Source organism: Bos javanicus, chromosome 20 (assembly GCF_032452875.1).
Source record: "Bos javanicus breed banteng chromosome 20, ARS-OSU_banteng_1.0, whole genome shotgun sequence".
In the NCBI taxonomy this organism is placed as follows: Eukaryota; Metazoa; Chordata; class Mammalia; order Artiodactyla; family Bovidae; genus Bos; species Bos javanicus.
Window position 1 is genome coordinate 10,289,559 of NC_083887.1, and position 21,487 is coordinate 10,311,045.

General features: G+C 38.1%; 2 protein-coding genes across 6 annotated transcripts in view; one reads left to right on the top strand and one right to left on the bottom strand.

Annotated features, from left to right (window-relative positions):
- Positions 1–9,052, top strand: part of CCDC125 (coiled-coil domain containing 125) — a 32,378-nt gene extending 23,326 nt beyond the window's left edge. For all 3 annotated transcript variants that reach the window (XM_061393352.1, XM_061393350.1, XM_061393351.1), the window contains exons 9-12: positions 2,300–2,407; positions 4,278–4,452; positions 7,623–7,753; positions 8,587–9,052. In XM_061393352.1, coding sequence (XP_061249336.1) covers positions 2,300–2,407; positions 4,278–4,452; positions 7,623–7,753; positions 8,587–8,892 — 720 coding nt within the window. In that variant the 3' untranslated portion in view covers positions 8,893–9,052. The remainder of the gene's footprint in view (positions 1–2,299; positions 2,408–4,277; positions 4,453–7,622; positions 7,754–8,586) is intronic.
- CDK7 (cyclin dependent kinase 7) overlaps positions 8,211–21,487 on the bottom strand; it is a 33,684-nt gene continuing 20,407 nt past the window's right edge. For all 3 annotated transcript variants that reach the window (XM_061393353.1, XM_061393355.1, XM_061393354.1), the window contains 3 exons: positions 16,691–16,840; positions 14,320–14,467; positions 8,211–13,881 (listed from right to left, as the gene is read on the bottom strand). In XM_061393353.1, the coding sequence (XP_061249337.1) occupies positions 13,853–13,881; positions 14,320–14,467; positions 16,691–16,840 (327 nt within the window). In that variant the 3' untranslated portion in view covers positions 8,211–13,852. The remainder of the gene's footprint in view (positions 13,882–14,319; positions 14,468–16,690; positions 16,841–21,487) is intronic.

Below are 21,487 nucleotides of genomic sequence, written 5' to 3' on the forward strand. Positions count from 1 at the left end.
TGATGCCTTGCTGTTTGCTTGCTGAGGTGTGAAATGTCTTACAAGGTAGAAGTTTGGCTGATAAGATAAAAAGGGTCCTGGGGACTCATGAGAAATAAACATCAGTGAGAGGGAGTAGCCATTCACTTATTATAGAACTTCAAATAAAGTAACTACTACTCATAATAGCAAATACATAGTCCTTAGTAAGCACCAGATACTGTTCTGGGTGCTTTGCATAGATTTATACATTTAATTCTCACAACTACCAAATAAGGTGAGTACTATTAAATCCTTATTTTACAAATGAGGTTAACAGAAGCACAGAAGGGTTCAGTAATTTGCTCACAGTCACAGAGCTGGTAAGTGGTGGAACTGGGATTTACACCCAGGTAGAGTTTAGAGTCTGTGCTTTTGATCACCATGCTCTACTGCCTGGGTGGAAAACTAGTGTATTAGCAAAAAAAGAGAAACATACAAGAAACTGAACTGAGAGAGAGTTCAGAATAAGTGTGCCTTATTATAATCCTGAGTAGGCTATCGTAAGTAACCTTATAACAGGCAGGAACAAGGGCCCTGAGCCAGCTGATGGAGGGGCACTGAGGTAAGGGCAGAGAACTGGGACTGAGAGGTCCTTGCAGAAAACTTGCGATCTGAAACTGGTTGCTGGCAACTTTCGCAGGAACAATATGAGTAGTTGGAGGTTGAAAAGGGAAGAGGGAAGATACCAATCAGCCATATAACCACTCAAGTCAGCCGAAAGCTATGTACTTCAGTTATCTTCCATGCGAGAAGGAATTTTCTGAAATAGCCTTTACCCTAAGAGAGACAGTGGACTCTTCTTCTCTAAACAGTCTGTAAAATAAGATTCTATTTTAAGCCAGTCCATTCATATAAAATTAACAGCAGCAGGAAGCTTCGACAATAATTTGTAGTAAGTTTCACATGAAACTTTAAAAGATATGGCCCAATATCTTACATAGACTGTCCCCATTAAATTGGAGTATGTTGGGAAAGCAACTTGGGGTTAGTTGTCAAAATGAGTTTTAAGAAAAAGTACAACAGTTCTTACTTTTCTTTTTTTTTTCTTTATTTTTAAAAAATTTTATTTTATTTTTAAACTTTACATAATTGTATTAGTTTTGCCAAATATCAAAATGAATCCGCCACAAGTATACATGTGTTCCCCATCCTGAACCCTCCTCCCTCCCCATACCCTCCCTCTGGGTCGTCCCAGTGCACTAGCCCCAAGCATCCAGTATCGTGCATCGAACCTGGACTGGCAACTCGTTTCTTGCATGATATTTTACATGTTTCAATGTCATTCTCCCAAATCTTCCCACCCTCTCCCTCTCCCACAGAGTCCATAAGACTGTTCTATACATCAGTGTCTCTTTTGCTGTCTCGTACACCGGGTTATTGTTACCATCTTTCTAAATTCCATATATATGCGTTAGTATACTGTATTGATGTTTTTCTTTCTGGCTTACTTCACTCTGTATAATAGGCTCCAGTTTCATCCACCTCATTAGAACTGATTCAAATGTATTCTTTTTAATGGCTGAGTAATACTCCATTGTGTATATGTACCACAGCTTTCTTATCCATTCCTCTGCTGATGGACATCTAGGTTGCTTCCATGTCCTGGCTATTATAAACAGTGCTGCGATGAACATTGGGGTACACGTGTCTCTTTCCCTTCTGGTTTCCTCAGTGTGTATGCCCAGCAGTGGGTAAAGTGACCCAGATGGACTAGTTTCTTCATTGTGATCCAAAGACAGGTTTTGAGGAATCCGGGCCTTATGCAATTCCAGAACATTGGGTGAGCCAGGAAGTATTTAAGAATGTATTACATGATCACAGGGCGTCTTTTTTAGGAGTGGCAGGATGATCGTATTCCTCATCAGTGTTAAAAACTACCATTTGCGGGACCTGACAGTAATCAATGCTGGGCGGCAGGGCCAAGCCCAGTCACAGAAAATCCATATGATAGAGGTTTATATTTACTTCGTTAGGTCAAGTTCCTGCCAAGGACTCAGAGGTATAGGAAACTGATACAAAGTGAAAGGTTTTGAAGACTGAAAAGAATGTAGAATTCCTTTAGGTTTTTGTTCCTTGTAATACCAGTCTCTGCTTGTTTGTAATTAATTTCCACTTGGGTCCTGAAATCATGGTCTCAGCTTCCTATTTTTGTTTTCTTTCGTAGTTTCTTTGAATGAGATGCTTGTCTGAAATGTGCAGTGGGTTTGTGAGTGCCCCGTGTTTGTGTATGGGTCAGCAGTGTTACACTTGGTAATGGATAATTCTTTGGGATTTGAAGCTTGCAGTGCTGGGAGCTTGCCTTTGTCACCGTCCCAGAGGGAGCCCCTGTGCTTGTGCCAGACTGGCCGCGTCCACTCGGAAAATGCTCCTGCAGCTCAAACAGGAGGTAAAAACAGTGAAAGCTTTGGTTGTTTCTCTGTTCATACAGTAAGTTCCCTACATACGAGCCTTCAAGTTGCTAACTTTGAGAGATGCGAGTGTGCCTTCCCACGTCCAGTCACGTGAGTTCACATGTGTCTGGTGTAGTCACGTGCATGCATCCTCTACAAGGGCTTGTGCTTTTGTGTACATTACTGTACATGGCTATACGGAGTACAGATCTTTATTTCAAGCCCAGGATGTCTGGAAGCAAGTGTAAAAGCAGTGGTATATAGCTGATTGTATTATCTGGGTACCTAGGCTAACTTTGTTGCACTTATGAATGTGATCTTGGAATGGAACTCATTTGTATGTAGGGGACTTACTGTATGAAGATGAGTAAATGGAAGTATATGCAGTAATTAGCTTCATTGGTAGTCACTGGCTATGTAACTTATCCTTAGTTTTAAATGATATTAGTAACATTAATGTATAAAAAACAGGTTTACACGGTTCCAAAATACAAATAGTACTTGGCACGATACTGTAACCGTAAAGTTGTTTGCCTCTGTATTAGTTAGTATTGCCTAAGTTCTTCTTTCTGTTGTCTATACATGGAGGAAAAGTGCTTAAAATCATCAGGATGCACAGCACCGATTAACAGATAAACATGAAGCGTCTTAGAAAAGCTGCAAGGTATAGTGGAAGGAACCTCTGTGCCAGCCAGATCTAGGTTGGAATCTCAGCTCCGTCACTTTCCTCCTTTGTGGCTCTGGATGTGTGTTAAATGGAGGGTAATAACTGGCTTGGAGGTTTGTTGTAAGAAATACAGCACCTACAATGTTTAGCATATGGCCATGCCTGGCATTTAATCAAATGATAGCTGCCATTATTAGGCTTTAATAATAAATATAATGTGGACCATAATTTTTAGAATATATTTATTGAAGGTATGGAATTTAGTCTTCAGTATATATGTGAAAGCAAGCAGCTAAACATTACAAATTCATTAGGAAAAGCATAAGATTACAAAGACCAGTGGGAGGTATCTGAAAGATGGTATTCATAATTATTTTAGTGGTATTGTCTGGAATGGCCCAAGGCAGAACTGAAATGTGGCATTTGGCATCCTCCCTGCTTCCTTGTTGGGAAGGGCACACACAGGGCCTGTCTTGATAATGAAGTCTGAGAGTTGGATTACCAAGGAGCTGACAGGCATAAGGGAAACTTCCAGTAATCTAGTTGGCAAGTACTAATTAGATTAAACAGATGCAATAGGTCACGGATATGCACTCAACTCCACTCAGTGGTAAGACTGCATTTGCTATCCTGACTCAGCAGTTGGTAATAAGGTAAAAAAAAAATTGTTCTGGTTTTGCGTCCAACTCTTAGTGACCCCATTGACTGTAGCCTGCTAGGCTGCATCGGGTTATCCCGGCTAGAATCCTGGAGTGGGTTGCCATTTCCTACTCCAGGGGATCTTCTGATTCTGGGGTTGAACCTGCTGACACGTGTCTCCTGCGGCTCCTGCATTGGTAGGCAGATTCTTCACCACTGAGCCACCTGGGAAGCCCTGGTTTTGCCTCTGCTGCTGCTACTGCTGCTAAGTTGCTTCAGTCGTGTCCAACTCTGTGCAACCCCAGAGACGGCAGGCCACCAGGCTCCCCCATCCCTGGGATTCTCCAGGCAAGAACACTGGAGTGGGTTGCCATTTCCTTTTCTAATGCATGAAAGTGAAAAGTGAAAGTGAAGTCGCTCAGTTGTGTCTGACTTTTAGCGACCCCGTGGACTGCAGCCTCCCAGGCTCCTCTGCCCATGGGATTCTCCAGGCAAGAGTACTGGAGTGGAGTGCCACTGCCTTTGCCTCTAACACCTCTCAAACTTTCTTTCAAAACCAGATGGAACTTCTGCAGAAGAGTAAAGAAGAAGCCTACATAATGGCAGATGCATTCAGAATTGCATTTGAGCAACAATTAATGAGGAAAAATGACCAGGCACTAAGATTGACACAAACGGATAAAATGTGTAAGAAAGCAACAAAATGGATAAGTTGGAAGCACCTTAAAGAAAATGGTAAATATGAATTATAACGGTAATAATCAGGTATAATTTGTTTTTAGTTATAACTAAGCATAATATGGTGAATATAATTGAAATTTCAGATATGATTTATCTAAAAATTTAGCAACTGTGGGGACAAAGTGGGTCGCTGAATGTTACCTATGGAAATGAAATCATAAAATAACAGGAGACTCTACTTTAGTACTCTTCTATTTCATTTAAACAAGACTGTGCTCAGTGGGAAGAATTTATAATGAGTGCTAGATGATTAAAGGGAAAAATGAGAGTGAAACCCAACATCAAACTTACCTAAGTAAACTTTATTGAAATGTGTGTTTCTGGAAGGACACACTGAGCAGTAGAGGAAACTCAAATTGGACAAATCAATATATTCTTATAAAAAGTGAAACAAATTAAGGTTTAGATTTTGGTTTACAAGCCTGTCAAAAAGTTCATGGCCATTTTTGAGTCATTATGGTATAAGTGTAAACAAAATATATACAAATGCCATGAGAGAATCAAATTGTCATTGAAGTATGTAGACTGTCCAATATATACAAATAGGTATTACTTTTTAGAAATTAGTTTCTCTTAATGGTCAATCTCAATTTTCATTTATAAGTATTATTCAGTAGAACTCATTTTGTTTCCATTTAAAATTCCAATTTGAAACCATTTATCAGTCATGATTGAAGTGGTTTATTAAGAAGTGTAAATTTTTATTATTAAAATTCTGAAATGACCCTATTTCTAAATCTTTTTTAATTTGTTAAAATCCATAATCCTAATCCCAGTCTCTCTCATTTTCAGATGAATTTAGGACCAAGAAGAATCTTACAGTATTTACATATGAAACTTTTAATATATAATACTTATTCTGTTTTAAATATTTCTTTTCAAACAGTGCATATTAGTATTAGTATATGGGTCAAGTGTTGTGAAGTTTAGCTTCATTAAACTTTACCCATCTCTTTGCTGAAGTGGTAAGAAATAAGGGATAATAAAAACAGAAGTGGTAAAGAAGAACTGTGAAAGTGGGTGAAAGCAGATTATAAAAGCTGTGTATTTAGAGTCAGGTGGAAGTCAGGACAAATGGGGGAAAATGATACTCGTCAACTCTGATTCTTCAACAAGCATTCCACTTTATCCTGAAACTAACTTTTGAAGTTGTTTCTTCTGAGATTTACAGAGGCTGATGAGCAAGTATAATGGCTAAGTCCTCCATGGGCATGGGCTACCCAGGTGGCTTGGTGGTAAAGAATCCACCTGCCAATGCAGGAGACGCAAGAGACGCAAGTTTAATCCCTGGGTTGGGAAGATCCCCGGGAGGAGGAAATGGCTACCCACTCCAGCATTCTTGCCTGGAAAAATCCCAGGGACACAGGAGCCTGGCAGGCTACAGCCCATGTGGACGAAAAGAGTTGGACACAACTGAACACACATGCAGAGAGAGAATAGGGAGAAAGAGGAAACAAGAGAGGTAGATCCATATTCATTTCAGCGCCTGTATTCATTTAATATTCCAGAATTCCTGCCTTGCCTATTTACAGAATTCAGGAACTTTTCCATTGAAAACATGATTTGAGAGGTACAGTCTTTGCTTTCCATAAGTTACTGAGACTGGAAGCAATATTTAAAATAATTGGTTCGTCTCTGAAAAGTCTTTACAAGTCCATAAAAGCGTTACTAGCTCTGAGTTTCTTAGAGACAAGCATGTGTGCCAAGTCGCTTCAGTTGTGTCTGATTCTTTGTGGTCCTATGGAGTGTAGCCCGCCAGGCTCTGTCCATGGGATTCTCCAGGCAAGAATACTGGAGTGAGCTGCCATGCCCTTCTCCAGGGGAAGCTTCCCCACCCATGGCCTGAAGCCACGCCTCCTTTGGCTCCTGCGCTGCAGGCAGATTCTTTACTGCTGAGCCACTGGGGAAGCCCTTCTTAGTGACAAGACTTTGATTCACTTTATTAATATTCTTCAATAATTTGTTGCAAAATGATTGTTACAGGTCATTTTTTTATTTGTGGTTAACAGTATATTAACTTTTCTTGATTTGGCAGCTTAGACAAGTCCTGAGAGATAGCTCATAAACATATTTCTTCTTTTTTTAGATTAAAAATAGAGACACATTCATTCACTCTCAGGATTGATGAGCCAGTCAACTTGTCTGGCTTTCCCCCTTTGCCACCGTTGCCACTGGCAAATGTCAGGTGTGAAGCCGTCACTGTGGTTTATCAGGAATGGGTAGAAAGGGAATTGTCCCTTTGGAGTTCATCTAAAACTTTCTTGGTATATAAATCTATGACTTCGTATTTTCTGCTACAAACTGCATCCTTTTGATGGATGAAGAATATCAGCATACATACTGCAGAAATGTGGACTTTTAAGCATTATGTCAGTACCCGGGCTAGGTGCTTTCCCAACTGTGTGGTTTAATGGTGATAATTATACATAAATCTTAGCATTTTAACCATTTTTAAGTCTCATTAAGTCTGTTCACATTGTTGTATAATCATCACCATCATCCATCTCCTGAACTTTTTCATCTTCCCAAACAGAAACCCTGTACTCATTCAATACCACTCCCCTCTCCCAGCCATGCTCTATTATTTAAATGGCACAGCAGCCCAGCAATAGAGCATAGGGACTATTATTCTCGTTCTAGAGCTGAGGGCATGTAGCTTAGAGAACTTCATTCTAAAGTGATACCCTTCTGAAGTGGCTAAATGGGGATTCAAGTCCAGGTTTTTTTCTGGCTCTAAAGCAGTTTGCATGGTTCAGAGGCCACCTGTCTGCAGGTATGTTTTGCTGGGAGTGTTCTCAATGTGGGTAGGTGGCTGACCTTTACATCAGAAGATTTCACATACAAATGTGGATCGCTGGTTCCTCTGGAGGACTTGAGTTGGGTAGCAAGGGCTGCATTCTCCCATGGGCTGAGCAATGAGTGCAGGGCGCTGCTCTGGGTTCTCAAACTGTGGTCTCTCACCTGCGTTTGCTGCTGGCTCTAAAGTCCATTTTTCCCACTGCACTGTGCTGCCTGCCTCACTCATGCTGGAGGGTCCCTGAAGAGGACAAGGTCCTGATTGATTTAGGAATGAATTAACCTTGGTTCACACTTACCTCTTTTCCTGGAAGCATGTCAGTGTGTGTCTTTTTATGTCTCAACTGGATTTTCATGTTCTATTTTAGGGTCACTATCCCAAGGGAGTAAGAAGACCTTAGGGCAGAAATTGTTGGGTATGCTCCCTTCAGAAAACAGTTCTAAGAGTACCAACGACCAGGACGATCCTCAGGAAATCTTTAAGATGCTAATAGACTTGGTTAGTATCTTTGCTTTCTTTGTTGTTAGAGGTTGTGGATGAGCTAATCTTTTTGCTTCCTATTAATTCAACTCTTTATCGCAGTATACTTGACATTTATGCTCTTTTCCCAGTTGAGGTACCATTTTCTGGAATTTTTATCATCTTGAACACCCCACACACGCTTTCCAATTCCCCCTTCTAGGTTCCTCCTGTGCAACTTTAATAAAGTTCCACCTCTGAAAAAGAGGAGGCTCTCTGTAATTAAGTCCAGGCATCTCCATCATCAGCACTTATGCATAGTTCATGACAAGACTTTTATACATTTAGGATTTTTTTTAAGTGTTCAAAGCACATCCTCATGCATCGTATCCTGTAATCATTACCACAACACTGTCATCAGTCCTGTTATCCTCAATTTCATAGATGACTAAACTAAGAAACTCATGTTATATGAACATACGTATCTATAGAAGAGTATTATCAAAGTTATTTATTGCATATAAATATATAACACAATTTTATAAATAACTTCATTCTTTCAGAGTTAAGTACATGTTAGCATTATATATACATATATACACACACCCCATGTAAATATATACTTCTCTCCAAACGACTTAAACATTTTTTTCGGCAGAAGGAATGCTGTTTTCTATTCTTCCTAAAAAAAAGAAAATCTTCAATAACATGTAGCACAATGCTGAGGAATTAGTGGACCTAAATTAATTTATTCATATTGACTGACTGGACAGATTGAAGACTAAATTTAATTTTCATGAAATACTCCTGACTACAGCTCTGTATTCTGATTTACTGACTAACTGGTACATTTTTACTTTCTCTGCATGCAGTTGAATGATAAAGAAGAAGCTTTGGCTCATCAAAGGAAAGTGAGTTACATGCTTGCTCGGGCTTTGGAAGACAAAGACACCACTTCAAAAGAGATTAAAGAAAGAAATTCTATGAAAGACAGTTTTACATTAAAAAACCCCTGGCAGAAAATTTTAGAATTCCCTGTTTCATGTGATCCTGTACATTCAGGTGTTCAAATTTTTAATTCTGTGGGCTGCATTTGTTCAATTCAGCACTTTCAAACAGATCAAAAGTACACAAGAACTCTTAAAAGGTCCCATTCTTTGCCATCAAATATGTATTGAAGATAAATCAGATGAAATTAGAACTGAGAGATGTTGATATTGAGACTTTGAAAAAGGGCCTTGTAAATATTGCTACATTTTCAGAAGTTGTATGTTTTCTAGGTATTTCTAAATTTTAGGAGGCAACTTAATTAAATAAATGTTTTCTATAAGAAATTTATTAGTATTCTGTGTTGATGCATTTTATTTATAAATTACATTACTATGTTATATGAAATTTTCAGCATTTCCCAAAATCTTAAAAGAAATAGTGATTTTTGAGGAAAAAATATTTATTTAGATTGACTAAACAGATTGTTGACTATAGGGATCTTTGGCTCAAGCAACAAAAGGAATGACTCAATGTTAATTTTTGGAATACATTTATCTTGTTCTAGTTCTGTTTTTTATTTCCCATATAAAGCTTAAAAATAATTTCCTTAACTGCAATAAAAATGTTATTATGATAGGAATTTGGCAGAAGTACAAAGTCATTGCTAGCAACTTTCCTTTACAGCTGATTTTTTTGTTAGAGTAGTGACATTTTATAGCCAGATCTACCCAGAATTCTGGCACTTATAAATACCTCTAAATTAACTTCTTGGTCTTAATGCTGAATTTTAGGCCATTTAAAATGTTCTCTTCCTAAAAATATTACATAGTAATAATTTTCAATACCTTTTGGGAATATTACTATATTAATCACAAAGCATCACAATGATGGCACAGGAAATGCACTGCACTTTCAGCAGTTACGAAAAGATACTACTATTTAAATAGATGAACACAATAGGGTAATAAGGTAACAATATAAACCATTTATAGTTGTGTTACAGGAACCACACTGGTAGTCATTACTAACAAAAGCTGAAAAATTGGCAAATACATTTTGAAAAAGGGAAGAATAATGAGGATCTACTGTTACCAGATATCAAAGTATATTTATCAACTATACTCCAAAATAAAAATTACATTTAATTAAAAAATATATTGTCCTGACAGTAATACAACGCTACATTATTCAAAGCAGTGTGGAAACAGCAGGTCAATGAGAATAAGATAAAGTCCATACACAGTCTAGTATATATAATAATTTTCAAGGTAGGGAAAGGAAGGATCTGGGATTATTTAATAATACCAAAAAGAGAAGCATAAAAAAAAATCAAATTGCAAAAACTAGAAAGGTTCTTTTTAAATGTGTTTAAAACAAACACATAAATTGATAAAATTTGTAATATTCCAACTGATCAAGGACAAAGAATTAAATTTCATCAAGTAAACAAAAGCAAAAATAAATGGGGCCTAATTAAACGTAAAAGCTTTTGCAGAGCAAAGGAAACCATAGACAAAATGAAGAAACAACTTGCTGAATAGGAGAAAATACTTGCAAATGATATGACAAAGAGTTTAATATCCAACATACATAAACAGCTCATATAACCCAACAGCAAAAAAAAAAAGGCAATCCAATTTAAAAATGGGCAGAAGACCTGAACAGACATTTTTCCAAAGAAATGCAGATGGCCAACAGGCACAGGAAAAGATGCTCAGCATCACTAATCGTCAGGGAAATGCCAATCAAAACCACAATGAGATATCACCTTATGCCTGTCAGAAGGGCCATCATCAAACACACGTAACAAGCAGTGAGGGTGTGGAGGAAGGGGACACTTGTGCACAGCTGGTGAGAATGTAATGTGTACAGCCACTGGGGAAAACAGTATGTAGTTGTCTTAGAAAACCAGTGCAATACTATTCAGCCATAAAAAAGATCTCCCCATCTGAAGCAACATGGATAGACTCAGAGGGCATCATGCTAACTGAAGTGAGAGCAAGACAAACACTGCAAGGTATCACTAATATGTGAAATAGACAAACGAGTGAATATAACAAAAAAGCAGACACAAATACAGAGAACAAAGTAGTGGTTATGGGGGTGGATCCAGGGGTAGGGGAGTGGGGGTACAAACTACAGGGTGTGAGACAGGCATAAGGGTATACTGTACAACATGTATAACAGTACTTGGTAATACCTGGGCTTCCCTGGTGGCTCAGACAGTAAAGAATCCGCCTGCAATGTGGGAGACCTGGGTTTGATCCCTGGGTTGGGAAGACCCCCTGGAGGAGGGTGGGGCCACCCACTCCAATGTTCTTGCCTGGACAATCCCCATGGACAGAGGAGCCTGGCGGGCTACAGTTCTTCGGGTCACAAAGAGCTGGACACAACTGAGTAACTGAGCATGTATATAGCACACACATATATAAACATTTGTAGTAACTAAATGGAAAGTAACCTTTAAAAATTGTATAAAAAAAATCTGAATCAACAGTTCACAAAGGCGGAATCATATATGATTAGCAACACAGTAGAAATCAAAGAAAACTAAATTAGAATGAGATAAATTAGCAAAGACCTCAAAGACTGAGTGCTACAGGGAACTCTGCTCAACACTGTGTGGCAGCGTGGACAGGAGGGGAGTTTGGGGGAGAATGGATACATGTATAAGTATGGCTGAGCCCCTTTGCTGTTCGTCTGAAACTGTCACCATGTTGTTAATCAGCTACACTCCATTAAAAAATAAAGTTTTTAAAAAAGATAGATTATGAGTGTTAAAGATGAGATGATGAGGTGAACTAGATTCCTACATAAAAGTTAATGAATGTATACATTTGGGATCCTGCATTCAACTTTTTGGGGTACATACTCAGAAGTGAAAATGCTGGATCATATGGTAATTCCATTTTAAACTTTTTGAAGAAACACTAGTTTCCGACAGCTGCTGCAGTGTTTTTATACATTCCCGCCAATGGTGTACAAGGGTTTCCTGATTTCTCCACATGCTCACTAATACTTGTTAGTTGTTTATTTTTGGTGACTGCCATCTTAGTAGGTTTAAAGTGATATCTCATTGTGGTTTTAACTTGCATTTCCCTAATGATTCGTGATTTGGGCATCTTCTCACATGCTTTTTAGCCATTTCTATAGCATCTTTGGTGAAATGTCTATTTCAAGTTCTTGGCCCATTTTTTAATTGGATTTGTTGTTGTTGTTGAGCTGTAACAACAGCTTCCCAGGTGGCCCATTAGTAAAGAACTGCCTGCCAATGCAAGAGATGCCAGAGATACAGGTTTGATCCCTGGTTCGGGAAGATCCCCTTGGAGAAGGAAATGGCAACCTGTTCCAGTACTCTTACCTGGAAAATCCCATGGACAGAGGAGCCTGGTGGGCTACAGTCCATGAGGTGGCCAAGAGTTGGACATGACTGAGCAACTGAGCACACACAATAACAACATATATTCTTCACATATTCTGGCTATGAACCTTATCAGATACATGATTTGCAAATATTTTCAATCCATAGGAGTTGCCTTTTCATTCCATCGATCATGTTCCTTTGAGGCATACAAGCTTTTAATTTTGATACAGTCCAAACTGTCCTTTTTTAACTTTTGTTGCTGCTGCTTTTGGGGTCATATCCAGGAAGCCCCTGCCAAACCTGACGTCATGAAGCTTTCCTCCTATGTTATTTTCTAAGAATCTTTATAGTTCTAGGTCTCATGTTTAGGTTTTCTGATATATTTTTTTCAGTCACAGCATGTGGCTTTCAGGATCTTAGCTCCCCAACCAATGACTGAATCTGTGCCCTTGGAAGTGAAAGCAGAGTCTTCACCACTGGACCATAGGGAACTCCTGAGTTAACTTTTGTATATAGTGTATGGTAAGGGGCTTCTCCATTTTTAAGAACTACTGAGCAGTTACTGGGAGTGTAAATTGATACAGCTACTCTGCAGAAGTATGGCAATATCAATGCTACTTGAAAATATACAAGTGTGTAACTGTGACCTCACAATTACAGTTCTAAATATGTACAACTCCTGCATGTACATATAAACATTTTTTTTTTTTACAACTGTGAAAAATTTAAATAACCTAAACGTCCATGTGACAGAATTCTTAAGATGGCCCTCTCAAGATTCCTGTCCTGATTATTCAAGCATTCAATCTAGGAACTGCTATGAAGGGAATTTTAAGACTTATAATTAAGCCTTTGGTGAGCTGACATTAGTTTATCAGGTGAGTCCTTAAAAAAAAAGGAAGAATTTTCTCTACTGGCAGCAGATCAGGAAGCCATAGATTTGACACTGTTGCTGGTTTCCAGATGGAGAGTGACATGCAACAAGGCAAGTGAACTGCCTTCAACTAGCAAGGATAAGAGGCAAGTGCATTAAAACGACATGAACTGTATTAATTAGGAAGCAGATTCTACCTTAGAGCCTCAAATAAGAGCACAAAGTCCAACTGCCATCCTGATATTGGCTTATGCAAAAGAAACAAAAAAAATATCACAGTTGATCGATGAGAGGTATCTGACCTACAGGGCTGGGAGCCAATAAATTTGTGTTATTTTAAACTGCTGCATTTATGGTAACTTTTATGTAGCAAAAGAAAAATAACATGGTCTGTAAATAGAGCATGTGTAAGATATGATATCAAAGATGTGATATATGCTATAAATTATATGGCAGCTAAAACAGAAACTAGATTTACAGGTAATAACATAGAAGAAACTTAAAAGTTCTAAGTAAAAATAAAAATGCTCTATGAGAGTTACAGTCTACTTACCACTCATAAAATTTTGAGACCAAAACCAATTTTCCATTTTTAAATACTACCCCCTTTATTATAAATTTGTAATGCTATATAGGCCAGATCATTAAAATAATTGATAATTATCTTTATTAAGGATTCCTTAATGCATTTTCAATTCTACATTTCAGAGAAGCAGACTTATTTTATTACTACTGCACTCTAATCAGAAAATCAGAATTGTTTGTTTTAAAATACATTTAATAAAAATAACCAAGTTTTACATATTTTACACGTGCAGAATATTTACAAATATCTTGTAAAGCATTTACTTTATTGTGCCTTTTTCACTGTTTCCTTCAGTAGTAGAATATTGTCCAGTTTTCTCTGTAACTAAAAAATTAGCTTCTTGGGTAATCCTCCTAGGGGGAAAAATGAGGTTATTTAATTTTATAGTAATTCTATAAAATTACATTTAATTTTAAAGTACTTCTAACCAATCATTCATTCCAACTATATTTATACTTGCTTTGATTTTCCAATAACACTTGCTAAACATTAAGCATAGAGTGTATTGTTAGGAATTTATGAAAAAAATAGGGTACACATGGATAGTTCTCATTAACTCTGAGGTGTACTCAAAAGTGCTCATGTCCTTAAAAAAAGTATGATTTTAAGTACGCATGATGTTACATATTCTCAAAGGAAGCAAATATAGGTAAAATATCACACTCTACTTTATAAAATTTAAATTGATAATAAGTAAACAGCTCAGTCTGCATTTCTTGGCTACCCAGTCACTAGCTATACATTAGGTATCTGGAGTTTTCGGAATTCATGTAAGAAAATGAGAGTTTTACCTTGTTCCAAGGCCTCTGTTCTCTTCCGTTTTGTTGCCATGGCTGGATTGGACTGCTCCTTTAGAGCCTCCGCTGGACAGTTTGGTCTTGGCAGCTGACATCCAGGTGTTGGCCCTGGCCGATTACTGAAATACTTAGTTTTCAACGCCTTTCCAAAGAAAAGAGACCAGAGATAGTGAGCTTTTATGTGAATATCTGAACTGTGTTGTAAGGAGCATTAAATATACTAAGCAAATATACCCTGTCTCAAACAAATTTAATTTTGAGTATTTGGATATGTACATTATTACAAATATCTAGCAGCCTAAGATTGATTGCTAATTCCATTACTGTGTTACTACAAGAATGGAATTTTTCCAAGATAGCCTATACAAAATATGAAAAATCCTTAATAAGATATTGTAAAATTCATCTCTCTACACATTATAGGCTCTATAGCTGAAAACAGAGAAACTTGCTTAAAAACAACTTCCAAGTTTATTTGTCACAACATTTGTGTGTGTTCAAACTCCAAATCATATGAATTCTTAAAAATAAAGCTTTTAAAAAGATGCGATGGGTTGGAAATGACAGATTAAAGTCCAACAATCCACTAGAAATTAACTGAATTCTTACTTGGAAGGACTTGTCCAAGTTTATTTCTATTTACCACTAGTCCAACGTTCTATAATATTATATTTTTACCTAGGTCCAAAATTCCAATAAAAAGAGTTTATTTGAGGTGACAAGTTGTCAAGTTCATACTTTATTTGCATCATAGTACTGTTCAACAGCCAAAGTAATTTAATAAGGTATTTCCTTCTGGATAATTCTCTTAGGAACAAAAGAAGTCCTATAAACTTTTCAAGCAACTCTCCCTACTTGCCAACATATTTGCAGTAATAATTTAGATAGAGAATTCTTACTTCAGAAGAGTTGAACTTACAAAATATTACTTCTAAATCACAGCAGTTCCATAAGTAAATTAAGCTAATTTTGAGCTACACAGAGATCTAAGAAGGGTATCTCATTAAACTTTTATGTTTTTAAAATGTTTGTTTATCTGGCTGTGCCAGGTCTTTGTTGCAAGATGCGGGGTCTTTAGTTGTGGCATGAAAACTCTTAGTTGTGCCATGTGGGATCTAGATCCCTCACTAGGGATCGAACTTGGGCTCCCTGCATTGGGAACACAGGGTCTCAGCCACCAGACCATCAAGGAAGTCCCTCATTCCAACTTCTAAATATCCATAGGCCAAAACCCATTAAAAAATTAATTCTAAAAAAAAAACCCATTCTATCAAAATACAACCCAAATAAGTTATCACAACTAATATGTTTCTATAAATTTTGAGCTTTACTATTAATAAAAACAACCGTTTTGACAATCTGACCTGGTCTCAAGGTTCTTATGACAGAGATAAGATGTATACATACATGGATAAAAGGTAAAAATGAGTTAACTGTTTGAAATTAGAAGAGTGACTCCAATGGTAAAATATCTATTATATATGTATTAATGTGGCATATACTGCTATGAAGTAAAGGTTTATACATTAAACAAAGATCTGGTAGTCTATAATAAGCCTATGTGAAAAAAAATCCACTTTTTACCCGATATTTTGTGCACTGATGTTTCGTCAGATATGAAGATGTGCGACATTTCTGTCTCTTCCTTTACGAAGCCGAATCACTGTACCATGTTGCATTTTGGTACTGCATCCCTGCCCCAACTGTAAGCGTTCGTGACCACTCATCTATCTATATGTGCTTGTTTTTAAAATAAAGAAAAAAAAGACTTTCAAGTCTATAGATCTTATATTTTTATGTTGGATAACATTTCTCTCTTCTATAAGAACAGATATTCTTGGTATTCCACATTTTTCTTGAGTTTGATTCTTATTTCCCTTAAGTAACTGGCAGTTTCAGTGTTTTTCTATTTAGAGTATCTTTCAATCTCTTTAAGTAATACAGTTGTATCAGGCTATACCATTTTCTACTCATTATCTCTTTCTGACTGTGACAATGACCAGAATGCATTATCTGGACTGCATTTCATGGGCGAAAACACAAAACAAAACACTTTTGGCATTGGTTTTGGCACAAGATTTAAGTTACTTAAGAGTTTAACTGAAAAAAAAAAAAGAGTTTAACTGAAATATTCCAGTGTCTTAACAAACACAAAACATTTTTTCCCTCCTTCTCTAATTTACTTTCAAGTAGATGACCTAATTAGGAAACAGAATCTTTATACTCTTCTGAACTTGTACAGGCATATAGTGCTTATAGCTCAGGGAAAAAAATAACATTTGTTATTTCTTAAAACAAAAGCATCTTTGCAGTATTTAAAGAATGTTAGGAAATCTTAAGAAATTAGAAAAATATACTAACATACCTGTGTGGCTGTAATTCGAGTACATGGATTAAATAAGAATAAGCCTTGTATAAGATCTAGCAAGTCATCTCCTGCTGCAATGAAGATATGTTGTAATGGGATTCCAGGAAAACTCTTAAATGTCACGAAATCTGGAAGACTACACATGTCCTGTAAAAATATTTTTATAATTCAAACTTAAGTAAAGGATTGAATGGCAGATAGATCTCAAATGAGTAAATAAAACTGTCATACCGATGATATGATGATCTATCCTAGCACTACTGAGCAGACAAGGTTACAGGAAGATAAACACAAGTCAACTTTAGTTCTCCGTATTAGCAAAGAACATGTGGACACTGAAATGAGAAACAACGCCCTTTAGAAACTCTCAAAAACAACGATGAAAAGCTTTGGTGAAAATCTACAAAACGTGCGCAGGACTCGTATACTGAAAGCTATACCACACTGATGAAATAAATCAAAGCTCCAAATCAACGGTGAGCCCTACCATGTTTGTGGATTGGAAGATTCAGCACTGTAAGGATGTCTGACAATTCTCCTCAAGTTAGTAAACAGGTTTAATGCAATTCTTACCAAAATTCTGGCAAGATTATTAGATAGATAGGCTATTCTAAAATTTATATGGAAAGGCTAAGGAACTAAAATAGTATAAACAACTTGGAAAAAGACTTAATATATAATTTATTAAGACTGGTACTGGTAGAGGGGGAGGTATCATAAACAACAAGCCCCACTCCTGCCATAAAGACACTTTTAGTCTCACATCTCATGTAAAAATTAACTCAAAAAGGATCACAGACTTAAACTATAAAATTTTTAGGAAAAAGAAAATCATCAGGAATATCTTTGTGTTAGGCAAAGAGTTCTTTGACTTGCTGTCAAAAGCATTATTCATAAAAAGAAAAACTGATAAGACAGACTTAATCAAAATTAAAAACTTTTATGCTGGGAAGATTCTGGGAAGAGGATGAAAAGACAAATTACGGAGTAACAGAAAATTTGCAAACCACATATACAATCAGAGGATGAGTACTTTATATAAGTACTCAATACTCAGCCAAAGTACAAACAATCCAATTAAAAAACAAGGCAAGAGACATTCCATTAAAGCTATATAGATGCCAAATACGTACATGAAAAGAAATTCAACACCATAAGTCATCAGGGAAGAGAAACTTAGAGCCACAATGAGCTATCACTACACATCTCTCACGATGGTTAAAATAAAAAAGCAACACCACCAAATGCCAGTGAGGATGCAGAGAAAACAGATTACTTCTACATTGCTGGTGACAATATAAAATAGTACAGGCCCCTCTGGAAAGCAGTTCAGCAGTTTCTGGTCTTCCCTGAGGAGCCGTGGCTGTGCGGGCACAGGAGGGCCTAGAGGAGCTATCCCACATTGAAGGTCAGGAAGGGTGGCGGTGAGGAGATACCCCTCGTCCAAGGTAAGGAGCAATGGCTGCGCTTTGCTGGAGCAGCCATAAAGAGATACCCCACGCCCAAGGTAAGAGAAACTCAAGTAAGACGGTAGGTGTTGCAAGAGGGCATCAGAGGGCAGACACACTGAAACCATACTCACAGAAAACTAGTCAATCTAATCACACTAGGACCACAGCCTTGTCTAACTCAATGAAACTAAGCCACGCCCGAGGGGCAACCCAAGACGGGCGGGTCATGGTGGAGAGATTTGACAGAATGTGGTCCACTGGAAAAGGGAATGGCAAATCACTTCAGTATTCTTGCCTTGAGAACCCCATGAACAGTATGAAAAGGCAAAATGATAGGATACTGAAAGAGAAACTCCCCAGGTCAGTAGGTGCCCAATATGCTACTGGAGATCAGTGGAGAAATAACTCCAGAAAGAATGAAGGGATGGAGCCAAAGCAAAAACAACACCCAGCTGTAGATGTGACTGGTGATAGAAGCAAGGTCCAATGCTGTAAAGACGAATATTGCATAGGAACCCGGAATGTCAGGTCCATGAATCAAGGCAAATTGGAATGGTCAAACAAGACATGGCAAGAGTGAATGTCGACATTCTAGGAATCAGCAAACTGAAATGGACTGGAATGGGTGAATTTAACTCAGATGACCATTATATCTACTACTGCGGGCAGGAATCCCTTAGAAGAAATGGAGTGGCCATCATGGTCAACAAAAGAGTTCGAAATGCAGTACTTGGATGCAATCTCAAAAACGACAGAATGATCTCTGTTCGTTTCCAAGGCAAACCACTCAATATCACAGTAATCCAAGTCTATGCCCCATCCAGTAACGCTGAAGAAGCTAAAGTTGAACAGTTCTATGAAGACCTACAAGACCTTTTAGAACTAACACCCAAAAAAGATGTCCTTTTCATTATAGGGGACTGGAATGCAAAAGTAGGAAGTCAAGAAACACCTGGAGTAACAGGCAAATTTGGCCTTGGAATACAGAATAAAGCAGGGCAAAGACTAATAGAGTTTTGCCAAGAAAATGCACTGGTCATAACAAACACCCTCTTCCAACAACACAAGAGAAGACTCTATGCATGGACATCACCAGATGGTCAACACTGAAATCAGACTGATTATATTCTTTGCAGCCAAAGATGGAGAAGCTCTATAGAGTCAGCAAAAACAAGACCAGGAGCTGACTGTGGCTCAGACCATGAACTCCTTATTGCCAAATTCAGACTTAAAGTGAAGAAAGTAGGGAAAACCACTAGACCATTCAGGTATGACCTAAATCAAATCCCTTATGATTATACAGTGGAAGTGAGAAATAGATTTAAGGGCCTAGATCTGACAGATAGAGTGCCTGATGAGCTATGGAATGAGGTTCGTGACATTGTACAGGAGACAGGGATCAAGACCATCCCCATGGAAAAGAAATGCAAAAAAGCAAAATGGCTGTCTGGGGAGGCCTTACAAATAGCTGTGAAAAGAAGAGAAGCGAAAAGCAAAGGAGAAAAGGAAAGATATAAACATCTGAATGCAGAGTTCCAAAGAATAGCAAGAAGAGATAAGAAAGCCTTCTTCAGTGATTAATGCAAAGAAATAGAGGAAAACAACAGAATGGGAAAGACTAGGGATCTCTTCAAGAAAATCAGAGATACCAAGGGAACATTTCATGCAAAGATGGGCTCGATAAAGGACAGAAATGGTATGGACCTAACAGAAGCAGAAGATATTAAGAAGAGATGGCAAGAATACACAGAAGAACTGTACAAAAAAGATCTTCACGACCCAGATAATCACGATGGTGTGATCACTGACCTAGAGCCAGACATCCTGGAATGTGAAGTCAAGTGGGCCTTAGAAAGCATCACTACGAGCAAAGCTAGTGGAGGTGATGGAATTCCAGTTGAGCTATTCCAAATCCTGAAAGATGATGTTGTGAAAGTGCTGCACTCAATATGCTAGCAAATATGGAAAACTCAGCAGTGGCCACAGGACTAGAAAAGGTCAGTTTTCATTCCAATCCCAAAGAAAGGCAATGCCAAAGAATGCTCAAACTACCGCACAATTGCACTCATCTCACACGCTAGTAAAGTAATGCTCAAAATTCTCCAAGCCAGGCTTCAGCAATATGTGAACTGTGAACTTCCTGATGTTCAAGCTGGTTTTAGAAAAGGCAGAGGAACCAGAGATCAAATTGCCAACATATGCTGGATCATGGAAAAAGCAACAGAGTTCCAGAAAAACATCTATTTCTGCTTTATTGACTATGCCAAAGCCTTTGACTGTGTGGATCACAATAAACTGTGGAAAATTCTGAAAGAGATGGGAATACCAGATCACCTGACCTGTCTCTTGAGAAATTTGTGTGCAGGTCAGGAAGCAACTGTCCAGTTAGAACTGGACATGGAACAACAGACTGGTTGCGAATAGGAAAAGGAGTTCATCAAGGCTGTATATTGTCACCCTGTTTATTTAACTTCTATGCAGAGTACATCATGAGAAACGCTGGACTGGAAGAAACACAAACTGGAATCAAGATTGCCGGGAGAAATATCAATAACCTCAGATATGTAGATGACACCACCTTTATGGCAGAAAGTGAAGAGGAACTAAAAAGGCTCTGGATGAAAGTGAAAGTGGAGAGTGAAAAAGCTGGCTTAAAGCTCAACATTCAGAAAACGAAGATTATGGCATCCGGTCCCACCACTTCATGGGAAATAAATGGGGAAATAGTGGAAACAGTGTCAGACTTCATTTTTCTGGGCTCCAAAATCACTGCAGATGGTGACTGCAGCCATGAAATTAAAAGACGCTTACTCCTTGGAAGGAAAGTTATGACGAACCTAGATAGCATATTCAAAAGCAGAGACATTACTTTGCCAACAAGGGTCCATCTAGTCAAGGCTATGGTTTTTCCTGTGGTCATGTATGGATGTGAGAGTTGGACTGTGAAGAAGGCTGAGCGCCCAAGAATTGATGCTTTTGAACTGTGGTGTTGGAGAAGACTCTTGAGAGTCCCTTGGACTGCAAGGAGATCCAACCAGTCCATTCTGAAGGAGATCAGCCCTGGGATTTCTTTGGAAGGACTGATGCTAAAGCTGAAACTCCAGTACTTTGGCCACCTCGTGCAAAGAGTTGACTCATTGGAAAAGACTCTGATGCTGGGAGGGATTGGGGGCAGGAGAAGGGGACGACAGAGGATGAGATGGCTGGATGGCATCACTGACTCGATGGACGTGAGTCTGAGTGAACTCCGGGAGTTGGTGATGGACAGGGAGGCCTGGCGTGCTGCGATTTATGGGGTCACAAAGAGTCAGACACGACTGAGCGACTGATCTAATATGATCTG